Here is a 12,547-nt window from a genome sequence, read left to right as displayed (position 1 = left end):
AAATGGTTGCAATGGTTTTACACTACAGAAGCAACAGGATTTATTCTTTACAAACAGACCTGGAGGATACAGACTAGATACAGACTAGAATCTTACACTGAAATCTTGATGCATTCATTTGAACGATCCTGCACAGTTCTGCTGCTGGTTGGCCTTCACCTGTCACAAATGAACGTCCTCCTGGTCGTAGCAGTGCCGTTGACCAGAACTTTACTTCTTCATCAGTTTGCCTGTGCCGCTGCTGTTTTCACCAGCCATTTCGCTCTCAATTGAGCGCCCATTGCCAAGAAAACTAGATTCTTCAAGGAGACTATACTGTAGATTCTGTCTTAGTTAAAATAGGCAAATGATAACATATACATGGCCATCTTTGACAAGCCTTCAGTGTGCCCAGAACTATTTCAGAGAGTAACAAATAGGCAAGAGGAATGTATATGAGGGAAGTGTGCAGTAATCTCTGTCTTGTTCTTCTTTCAGGTTGTCAGGCTTACAGTGCAGTGTAGGTTATGTCTGTTTCTCTGTGCTGGCCTCTCTCCCAGGTAATGTGATCTATGTTTTACCACCATATATATATATATATATTATATACAGTATACAGTATGATTTGTCGTCATTCTTTCGCATTTTGGAGGGAAACAAGTGAACACCTCGTGGTCACTAAAGAATGACTTGGTTCTCAGTGTGAGAACTTCCTACATCCTACAGATATTTTCATAAAAATGGCATGACATCTCATGACAGGTTACTGGAGCTTGTCATTCACTTGTTTGTGCAATGTAATTTGTGTCTTGCACCTAGACCTTACAGTCAGTGCTCTCACTAACAGTGCTCTCTTTTGAAGGCATACACCAAAAAGGCAAGCTATTACCCAATACTCGTGCATTTGTATGAGAACAGATTGCATTTGTTTCTCTCAAAGACTTAAAAAGGAGAGAAGTGTCGAAAGTCTGAACGCTTAATCAGGGCGGTCATAGAAATATAACGCCACCTGGTGGGCGAAAGTTTTCCCTTATGCGACATTCGTCATTTCTTTTCATTTTCATTAGATGAACAGGTCGGCGTGTAGTGCACCTAAACATAATGCCTACCTTTTCAGTAACTCCAAAGGCAATGCGAATTATTGTCAGAAACATTACACCGCATTGTCCACAAAAAGTGCACTGGACAAATGGGCATAGACGGCATTGCACTTTTTTCCACTTTCACTGTGTGGACCGATATTGCTATTAGCCTGTTTGTGGTGAACTCTAGTTTATCAGGCGTGGTTTGTAGAAAAATTAGATAATTAAATATAGGCAACTGATTTGATCAAACATTAAAGGAAGCCACTGCTTTTGTTGGTAAAACCTAAATGTATTAGCTCCACAAATGTTTTCAAATTTTTAAGTTGATTTGTCATCCTAATTCAAAAACTGCTGTTATTGGATCTTCGTTTCTAAAACCTTGACTATCGCACCTGACACAAAACTTTCCCATTCGATTGGGAAAAGGTCTTTCCCTGCACTATTGCAGTTTATCAAAGGTAAGGACTTGGGGAGCGCTGTCCTATATGTCTGGATTAACACCTGCGTAATTAAAATACCGTGCCCTACTTCTTCACGGTCGTAACAACGTACCTGAGCGCGCAGCCAACGACCGAGCGCATTCCCCCCTCCCGAGTTCCTATTGCACTCGTTGCAGTAGGAGGGTTCATGAGCAGTATGACGTTGCTCTGCAAGTCAGTCCGACTGCCTGGCTGTTTTGATCAGTCTACTCTCGGGAAGCTAGAAAAATTACAAATCTCTGACAATGTTCATTATCGGGAATTAGCAGATAAAGCCATGTGCGTTGTCACTGTCGACTGAAATGTCAAAAGCGTTGTGTTGGTGAGGATTGCGAGTGATATAGGCAGCTGCGAGTACTTCTGCGCTCAGCTGTCAGACTGAAACTACTGGATGCACGTCAAGAGTAAATAACAGTCGCAACCTTGTGGATAGTGAGGAACAAATACTTATTTGCTTGTTTTGTGTATTTATACACCTCTCTTGGATTATTGCTACCCAGCGACACAGTCACCAAACGAAACTGGATGTCGTTATAAAGGTAAGGACTTAAGACTATTGGTCCAAGGATAATTGTTGACTTTTAAAATGTTAGCGAAATATTACTAACTGCGACATCAGTTTACTTTGTAAAACAGTTTCAAACCGATGTCTAAGTTGTAATGTCATCAGATGTGCGATCCGGCTTGTATGTGGAAAGCAATCTTGTAATCAAAGCCAAGGGGTATTTAAAATCTGATCCAGTCACTAACACCAATATCATTCCTATGATTGGGTTTTCATTAATGATGGCAATGACAGTGGTAGTAATTATATACACTATGGATGATAATAATATGCCAGGGCCACAAATAGCCTACTGTTCCCCATTAGCGAATGAAAAACTAGTTGTGTGTGTAATAAGTGGTCTTGTCAAATAGCATCCATGTTTAGTGTTTATTACCTTGTAGGCTATAGCCTAAGTAACGAGGCTGAAGTCACGTTAATGGTTATTTCCACTGCACTTAAGCAAAATGTTGTTTTCATGTCAAAACACTGGCGCGCTATTAGCCTACATGTTGAGAGTTTCGTGTGCTTCTTCCATGGTGTTGTCATTACTAGGCGTCCGCGCTGTCTTGGTTTCACTAATTTGTAACTTGCGACAGCCTACCTGTGTCAACGCACTGATTAACTTTTTACATGTCGCATATGTTGGGGGTGTAAACCAAGTGGAAAACACATGGTAAATGTTTTAAAGGAACTAAAATCAGCATGTCATGCATGCTTTTTGTTGGATGAAGTCTCTCGCAGTCAGCATTAGCTAACATAACGACATATGACGAGGATGTTTGCAAAGCATAATGTTGTCGCGTAGCACAAACAACTAGGTTAACTTGAAAGGATGCAAAAAGTTCTGTTGACATGCCAACATTAGTTTAATAAAACAAGACGGTCTTTACGCATACATCTGCACCAAAAGACAGTAGTTTTTAATAAATGTCAACCCTCTGATTTGTTTCCAAAAGTTTGATATGATGTTTTCCAGAACAATTCTTGATATTTAGAATTTCAAGTGATGTCGCAGTAATGTTGTGGCTGCAAAGCTAATAAATGTTAGAGTGACAAAGGAGCCGGACCAATCCGCGCCTGACATGATGAAGTTCCAGCGACAGAGTGTCTCCTCCTGTCCAATGGTCGCTTGCCTGAGGTCGAGAGCACAAAGAACGGTACAGGATACGTCATGTATTTTAAAGCCGTACTGTCATTTTGACTTTGGGATTTATATAATGTCATACAAATTGTATCGTATCTGCTGAAACAACTCTTAAGTCAACAGTTATAATAGTAAAAAATGCGACCCCCGTCAAAAGTCCCTTAGTAAGCGTTGAATAAATATTTTCGTCGTTTTTAAATTCTTCTGGCTCTTACACAGTCTAGAATGCAGGCGTCAGAATTTACAGTGACTTTGTGGAAAGCCTGCTTCGTGTAGTGACCTTAACTATCGAAGTTCTTTCAGTCAAGTTTTTTGGTTACTCAGCGCAAAGGCAGACTCAGGCTACAGTAGAGGGAATGGCTTGTGGCACCCGGATCATCATGTGTCAGTCGGATCAGGTCTCAGCCCAGCCCCTCCCTCATCCTCGGTCGTGCTTTCTCGTGTCTCTTCGTATTTCCCACTGACACACACACAGGCCGTAAACAAGACTTCCAAGACTTCTGCGCGCCACCTAACACACACACACACACACACACACACACACACACACACACACACACACACACACACACACACACTCATCTTTAGCTATTATTGATTTCATTTTGCTAATGTTATTCAAAATATTGGAATTTGCTTCAGGAGTCAGTTATATTTGTCATACAATTAACTATCTAACTCTATCAGCTGTGACTTTATCTAGATTTCTCAATGAACAGTATTACAATACTTCTATGTAATGTCTGAGGGCTGCATACTTTTTTGCCAGACCACATACAAGTGAAGACTCAGCAGCATAATTCTCAGAATGACTGTGTTGTTTTCAGCCTAGAATGTTTTTCCTGTTTCCTACCAACCTCTTTGTTGTCCCCAGAGGCCCACTGGGTGCATCAATGATCCAGTCATGGAGACCAAAAGATACCAAAGTTTCTTCGAGGGAAGCAACACAGAGAACAGATGGGCTCAGGTGCCCAGTGCCATGGAGCTTTGCTGCAGTGCAGAGGAAGGCTGTCTGAGCAGCACTGACGTCCTCATGGACATTGTGAACGTCAACTGCTCTGCTTCCTCCAGCGCCAACGCTAACGCGAACGCTAACGCTGCCACAGCCACAGCTGCTGCCTGCAAGGAGAACAGCAGGAAGAAAGCTGAGCAGGAGCGACAGCCCATGCTCCGCGTCTCACAGAACCAGAACCAGAACCAGAACCAGAACCAGAACCAGAACCAACCGTTTGCGTTCCCCACTTTTGGCAATAGTGGCAACTCCCTCCATGGCCGCAAGTCAGAGACCGATTCGAAGGAGCTCTCCAAGACCGTGGCCGAGTCCATGGGCCTGTACATGAACGCGGCCCGGGAGGCAGATTTTGGGTTCGGAGCGCAGCAGGGTGGCCAGGGTGGCCAGTGCAGCCCTGGGAAACTGTACCCGTCCTGTGGCCGAGGGGTGCTGGAGGAGGGCGGGGCCAGCTCCTCGGGGAGTCCAAAAATGAAGGGTCCTCCTCCAGGGTCGTTTGCAGCGGGGTCCCAGATCCCCAGCACCACTCAAGCAGAGGGCAGCTCGGCCGCCTCCTCGGCCCTGGCCACCGCCCTGTCCTCCCCAGCCCCATCCTCCATCTCCAGCCCCACAGGAAACAACATGGTGACCTCCACCACCAGCCCAACATACTTCAGTACTGGCTGTTCCTCCATCGGAAGCCCCGTCAACCCGGTGAACCCCGCGGCAGCGAGTGGCATGCCCAGCCTGGGGGCCCCGGTCCACCGCCGCAGCTCCACCACCTGCAGCCCCATCGAGCCCAGCGCAGTGGGGTCGCCTCTCGGGAGCCCCCTGAATGTAATGCGCTCCCCCCTGTCCAGCCCCCAGAGTATGGGCAGCGTGCGCTCACCTCCCTCCTGCAGTGCCAACATGAGGTCGTCTGTGTCCAGCCCCACAGGAAGCTCCTGCACCATCCGACCGTCCATGTCCAGCCCTCCCTCCGGGGTCTCCATGGCTGTGGCCAGCCCCAGAAATGCCCCCTCGTCTGGATTTCCCGTGTCCAGCCCACCGAGTGGACTAGGCTTGGTCCAGAGTGACACCCACAGCCCAGAGGGACAGGAGAGAGGCGACTTCAAAGTTTTTGAATTCCCAAAAGTGGAGAACATAGACGGGGAGATGTACAGCGTGGGCCTGGACCAGATGGGAATGGTGAAGTACATCAAGAACGAGCCGGATCCCGACTTCCGCATGTGTCTGGCGAGCTGTGGGAGCAAGAGTGGCAGCGCCGCAGCCAACCCCCCGTTCGTGGCCCACATCAAGACGGAGCCCAATAAGGAGGAGATCTGTATGAACCCACACTACGGGGAGCCACACCAGCACTCACTGGGCCTCTTTCCTGCCTCCGAGACCACATACTTGTCCTTGAGAGATAATATTGATGAGTATAGTCTCTCTGGCATTTTGGGACCACCCATTTCCTCTCTCAATGGTAACTATGAGCCAGGTGTGTTCCCCAGCAACAGCCTGACCAAGGGTATAAAGCAGGAAGCCAATGATAGCGGCTACTACCCTGAGAACAGCAGCAATGGGCCACCGTCAGCCATCGTTGGCGTTAACTCCGGAGGACACTCCTTTCACTACCAGATAGGAGCACAAGGAACAATGGCGTTTGCACGGCATGACATGAGGGACCAGACGAATCCGTTAATGAATCTGATCTCCCCGGTCACGGCGCTGATGGAATCATGGAAATCGCGGCCGGGAATGCCACAGGGGGGACTGTCCTCCAGAGGAGAGGGTTATCCGGGGCAGAGCTGCATCACTGACATGTCCAGGTAAGAATGATGGTGCATGAAACCAGCTGCAGTGCATGTTGAGTGTGGAATACAGTTCTATTTGAGGATCCTTTTTTTAAAGGCATCAACGCAACCACTGCATCACATCCTTAATGGAGAATATGCTGGCTGAGCCAAAGGTGACCTGCAGGAGTGCAGTTTGCATATGTACAGTATAATGAGGACAACGTAGAACCCAGTGGTGCTTTAAAGCTGTTTAAGTGAGCGAGTGCAGAAGAGCATTTAAATGCTGTTTTGTGATAATGGATAAATATCAACAGTGGAGATTACGGGAGTTGTGTAACACACAGGTGGGGTTGCCTTTGGCACACACAGCAGGAACTGAAGGGTAGGGTCCAGGGGATTGTTTAAGTACAGTTTATTAGACTATGCTCACAATGCAACACACCCCTTCACTCTATTGTAGCAGCGCAGTGAAGTTGACATCTTATCAGAAATGTTATGTGTACTAAAACAACATTCACTATGTTCTTATCAAGAGGGCCTTGTGCAATGCAAATATCTTGTCCTCATTGAGGCCATGGTCATTTAGCAACAACACACCAGACTAATGATCCCCATCATGTATTGCGCTTTCAAAACGAACAATCACATCCACAGCCACGTGGGTGGAACTGTGAAACAAAAAGAAACATTCGACAAAAACAGCATTTCCATTTTGTTTGTGGCTGGCAAAACGGCATTGGCAATGTTTAACTGTGACACACTTGTTTTCTAGCCAGTCCAGTGAAATGGCCTAGTTGCATGAGAATCAACAGAATGAAATAAAATCAAGAGGAAAAAACAAAACAACGGGGCTATAAAGTAGCCCATAACTGGGCTATTTCAGAGAAAGTATGTGAGCCTCTTACATAACACATCACCAACAAGGGAAAATGGTTGTTTATTCATAATTTCTCAAAAGATAATACACCAAGTGTTGTAGGTTGTCGGGATTACCTCTGGATTCAGGTTATTTGCTGCCTGTCTGTTTTGTTTTGAACATTGTGTGTATAATTGTAGCCTTAAAAATTGCCAACTAGTCATTGAGGGCCATAAATGAATGCACAGCAGACTGTAAATTTCCTGGTTGCATCATTTTAATATGTTAGTGCAGGAAGTCTTCAAGAAAGCCATAAACCAGATTCCTTTTTGATGAACTAAACCTGATAAGAATAAACCTGATGTTTGCTTAGATTTCAGGTCTCAGATTGGGCAGTTTCAGGGCTATATACTGTAACCAGTATTCTCCTACTCAGGGTGTGTGTGTGTGTGTGTATGTGTGTGTGTGTGTGTGTGTGTGTGTGTGTGCGTATAAACTTTTTATGATTAAATTGTTTTTTTTATGACAATAATTCTAGTATTGTGATATAGCCTTCATTGTGACAGTTTGACTGCACATATAATCAAAGCTATAGCATTGCTTTTTATACGGTACAATCACAGCATCATACTTGCAGCGTATATGTGTATGTATAATTTAGTGGTCCCCTTCTATTGGCTCCAAAGAGGTGTTGCGTAAATTATTTACATTCAAAATTTAGATAGTCCAATGGGAAAGAGTAGATTTAAATGTTAATGTTATCTGGCTGGCCTGGATTTGTGTATAGTCTAGAGATACAGTATACCTCTGCTGCATATACATTCAAATCTCCCTGTTACAGCTTTACCTTAATTGACCCGGTCTTTTTATTATTATCACCCTTATTTATTTATTTGCTCCTTTCTGCTACTCCCCCACTACCTAAAAATGCTGCCTCGCCATCAAAAGGAATCAATTTGACTTGTGTTCAAAGCCCAACCATAAAATAATTAGCCCATGGGTATTGCATGCAATAAATTCAATTGTTTTCTTTTAATGCTTGCATGACTTCACCAAGGTTTTAAATCAATAACCGGTGTAGTGGAAATGTGAGCATGTGTGTGTGTGTGTGTGTGTGTGTGTGTGTGTGTGTGTGTGTGTGTGTGTAAGGAGACAGAGAGAAGGAGAGCGCTAGAGAAGAGAAAGGGCTAATGAGCCAGGGGGAATGATACAGTATGGCAGTTACCTTGAAGGCGACCCATACTGTATGTCCAGGGTAGGGCTGATGTTGGTGACCCATACTGTATGTCCAGGGTAGGGCTGATGTTGGTGACCCATACTGTATGTCCAGGGTAGGGCTGATGTTGGCGACCCATACTGTATGTCCAGGGTAGGGTTGATGTTGGCGACCCATACTGTATGTCCAGGGTAGGGCTGATGTTGGCGACCCATATGTCCAGGGTAGGTAGGGCTGATGTTGACGGGATGAGTGCCACGGTAGGACTAATGAGATCCAGCTTAGCTGAGTGTCACACTGAATGACGGTCAGAGTCAGGGTGGCCCAGTGCCATGCACGAGCAACACGGCTTACATCTCAACACCTTATCTGCAGCGCTCTCTCTCTCCTCTCTCTCTCTCTTTCTCTCTCTCTCTCCTCTCTCCTCTCTCCTCTCTCTCTCTCTGTCTCTCTCTCTCTCTCTCTCTCTCCTCTCTCCTCTCTCCTCTCTCCTCTCTCTCTCTCTGTCTCTCTGTCTCTCTCCTCTCTGTCAGCCCCTGACATCTGACCATCTATTTCTCTCTGTCTTCTTTCCTTCAATCCTTCCATTTTTCTCTTATATCCATTTCCTTTGCTTTGCTCATCGCTGTCCCCTTGCCTTGATTTTGGTGTTAATTTTCCCATCCAATTTAAAATGTTTGGAAAGTTATGTACAGTATGTGCCCACCCTAAATATAAATCTGAACTTCTACTGATAAGCAGAGTGAGTTGATCTCTTTCTAGATTCTCCTCCCTTCTCTTCCCTTCTTCACTGTCTACCTGTAGAAATGTGGAGCTGTATGTGAACGTATGCTCAGTGGAAGAGTGTGGATGTGGAAGATATGGACTGAATGTCAAAGCAGTTGTGTGTGAGAGGGGAAGGACAACCGAGATGAAGCAGACAGAGAGTGGAAGCCCCTTTGCTCTGCCTGATCCTGTTGCTAAATGATGGGGCCTTTATCCAGAATAGGTCTATTTAGGTGGCTGTCTGCTGCGCTGAGATTGGCATATCCAATAGGGATATATTCCTGTGCTCTTTGTCTTTAAAGTTGCATTGAATAAAAGTGCTTTCCAGGGGGACTTCATGAAAACATGTAAAACACATAATATTTTGAGGCTCTGTTGAAAGAAACTCTGTCGGAGGAAATCTTTTAGTGCAGTGGTGTAATTCAGGTTTATGTGTTCGTTCACACTTATGGATATACTGTAATGAGATTGCAGCAAAATGATGAAAAACTGGAATGATTACAACATGACCTACTTTTATGTGCTGGATTACACTTTGCTATTATGTTTTGCTTATTTGAAATCTTGTTTTGCTGTGAGTGCATTGTTGTCCAGTGTCACCTGTACAGTAAGTGAGTGTTACCTATCTATCTATCTACCGAAACGACTTGGTCTTTATTCAGAATTCAAGATGGCACAGGGCAGTCACACAGATGCTGTATACTGAAAAAAGGGTGTTATAAAATAGAATGTGTGTTAGGTGATTATGTTAGACTGTTTCAGAACTGATACATTTTGTGTATGATCAGGACTGTCACAGTTGAATCTTTATTGTAGCATTGGAATGGAAATATACAGTAGATGCTAAAGAAATATCCCTTTGTTTACCTTAATTGACAGGAGTATAGTTGACAGTTGTGTCTATAAAGAACGTGGGGAGTTTGATTGTAATGTTAGAGTCATGAGTTATCTTCTTTTTGTTGCTCTTGAGAAGGGAAGAACTCCTTGCACTGGACCCTTTCCAACTTCCAATGTTCCTTGGAAAGATGAAAGGCCATATCCCTGTGAGAGCACTAATAAGAACATAATTGTATGTTCTTTTGCAGAATTAATGAACAGCACTGATTTGATTAATTCAGATGTGGTAGAGTACTAATATCCAATTAAATCCCACTCACTTGCTCTGCTCTGTTGCATTGTGGGTAGTGGGGCCATTGCCATGTGTCATGCTTGCCTGTGCCTGTAGATATGGAATGGATGGAACACAGAGACAAGCTGAGAGAGAGAGAGAGAGAGAGAGAGAGAGAGAGAATATCATAAATAGCATTTATATAGAAAATCTATATCTATCTTTACTTGGATTTTATATATATGTGTACATATATATATATATATATATATATATATAATGGAAGTTTTAATGAACTGTTGTGGAAAGAAAGAAAATATGAGTCATCTCCAAACTAGAATAATACAGTGAGTCTCTGAAAATGAGGGCAGACTCCAGTAACTGCAGATTCACACACTTGAGGAATGGCTCAGTTGTTAGGGTGCCATAGAGAACAAGGTGTCAAATTCTCTCCTTCTCTCTCTCACTTTCTCTCCCCTCTCTCTTTCTCATCCTCGATCCCTCCCTGCCCCCAACTCGCTCCCTCTTTCCCCTCCCATAATACTTCTTCCTCTGTCTGTCTATGAACACACACACTCTTTCTCTCTCTCTTTGTCTTTCGCACACTCTCTCTCTCTCTCTCTCACACACACACACACACACACACACACACACACAAACAAAAAAAGAACTTGGCACGGTAATAGAAATGTGGTTGCTGTTCGCAGGGTTTTCTGGGATAGAGAGACGCATGTCCTCATTTGAACTTCTACCTAAAACAGGTTTTGAACATCCCAAGCCAAATTTCCACAAGGCGGGTGAAACCAAGGCATCTGCCAGTACCCGAGCCAGAGCGCATCACACAAGGCTTAATCTTATAACTGTGATGTGTTACAGTATATCTACAACCTCCTATGCTAGCTGCAGTGGCGTATAGGGCTACATTCGGACATTTGTTTCATTTCGACATGTTCTGTATAGACATGATTACAGTAAGAGAGAAGGAGAGAAGGAGAGAGAGAAAAAAGATAAGGATGATGCTCAGTTAACTGTGTGAAATAGTAACCATGGATATGAATGTGTTGCACAGAGTGGACTGTGACGTAAAATAGGATTTTTATACTAAATGTAGTTACCTCTTAAAACTGGAAAAAATCCTTATCTCTGAATGTCACAGCCATCATTTGCTTTGGCTCAATGTGCATGACTGAACAAACAATAACATAACATGATCATTCATGTTTAATTGGAAGTTGCTCAAGTGGGGATACTGAATGAGCCAGTTTTAGGCAGTGAAGGGGACTTCAGTATAGACTACATCATCACAAAGCACAGGCAGAAATGGGCGCCATTAATGAAAGCACCTCAAAAAATGTTAATTGTTCCGCTTGGGTGGCAAAGTAGGTCAAGCTCAGCTGGCTCAATTAAAGTGCAGGAGAGCGAGGGGGGGAAACACAACCGGAAGACAGGCAAACTTTCCAGCCGCATTTCATGTAATGCTAACAGCTCTCCTCCCCCATGTTTCTCTTCTGTCTCTCTCTCCCTCCCTCCCTCTCGCTCTCTAGCTCTCTCGTTCTGTCTGTCTCTAACACATGTGTGCTGCACTTTTGAATATGTCCAATAAATCTTTAAAGATGGCCGGCGCGCGGCATCGAATGTGACCTAGAAAGCACACAGAGGCTCTTTCTTTAGAGCTGTCGGTGGGGAAAACAAGGCAATGCTTGCCTTTGTGCAGACTTGAGGTGGACCCATAAAAATGAATTCTCCACTCGAGTGACAATGGCTACAGGAAAGTCAAAAGAATAAATCACGTTAAGAGGAGCAGGGAAAGGCACGGATGCACCCACAGCCAGTCCAGCAAGACGACAGGGCAACACATGAATATACTCATGCAGATGTTCAGGCACAGATGTATAGTAGGAGTAGGAGTACAACTCACTCAATCATGGAAATGGCTGCTGGAAAATCCCCTTATCTCAAATGTAGTGCTTGACAGGCTTGATCACATCAAACCCTAAAAGAATAATCAGTGTGATTGGGGAATGAAATCAAATGAAAGGTGTCATGTACAATTATTGTAAGGAAAGCCAAGTAATCAGTAGAATACACACGGTAACTACAAATCTCTGATTGGCTAAGAAGGTATTTTATTGCTCAATCCTACTACCACATGTTGTCAGTTTTAGTTACGGGTTGTTGCATAGCAACGATTGTGCTGCCTCGGAAGAAGAGAGAGAAAGAGAGAGAGAGAGAGAGAGAGAGAGAGATAGAGAGAAATGTAGCTGTAGAAAGAATGGTGTACTTTAGTTCTTTATGTTTATTTGTGTATTATAGTATACAAATTTGAAGTAGAAGCAAAGCGTTGAGATTCCTCGATGTGAGCTGAACAGAAAGAGCTCTGGTGGTGGTGTGCTGAGCCCTTGACCTAGATGTTCAGATGTGCTGTGTTTTTCTAACCTGTGTCAATACCTGTTTACACTATTGATATGGCTAATTGCCTTCAGACTCTGGCCAGAGCCTGACCTGAATGGGCCTCAGCAATCATTTGGGATCAGTGCAGCGCAGCGCTGTCCACATCTAGTAAAGGCACATCGCTGCAAGTAAACATGTCTGCTATATG

General features: G+C 44.2%; 1 protein-coding gene across 1 annotated transcript in view; it reads left to right on the top strand.

The window, feature by feature from the left end:
* The first annotated feature begins 1,710 nt into the window (after positions 1–1,710).
* nr3c2 (nuclear receptor subfamily 3, group C, member 2) overlaps positions 1,711–12,547 on the top strand; it is a 62,432-nt gene continuing 51,595 nt past the window's right edge. The window contains exons 1-2 of the mRNA XM_062516471.1: positions 1,711–2,082; positions 4,109–6,036. Of these exons, the coding sequence (XP_062372455.1) occupies positions 4,139–6,036 (1,898 nt within the window). The 5' untranslated portion in view covers positions 1,711–2,082; positions 4,109–4,138. The remainder of the gene's footprint in view (positions 2,083–4,108; positions 6,037–12,547) is intronic.

The sequence above is a fragment of the Sardina pilchardus genome, chromosome 2 (genome assembly GCF_963854185.1).
Source record: "Sardina pilchardus chromosome 2, fSarPil1.1, whole genome shotgun sequence".
Lineage (NCBI taxonomy): Eukaryota > Metazoa > Chordata > Actinopteri > Clupeiformes > Clupeidae > Sardina > Sardina pilchardus.
The sequence above is the reverse complement of the archived record's forward strand: the minus strand, read 5'-3'. Positions and strand labels throughout refer to the sequence as shown.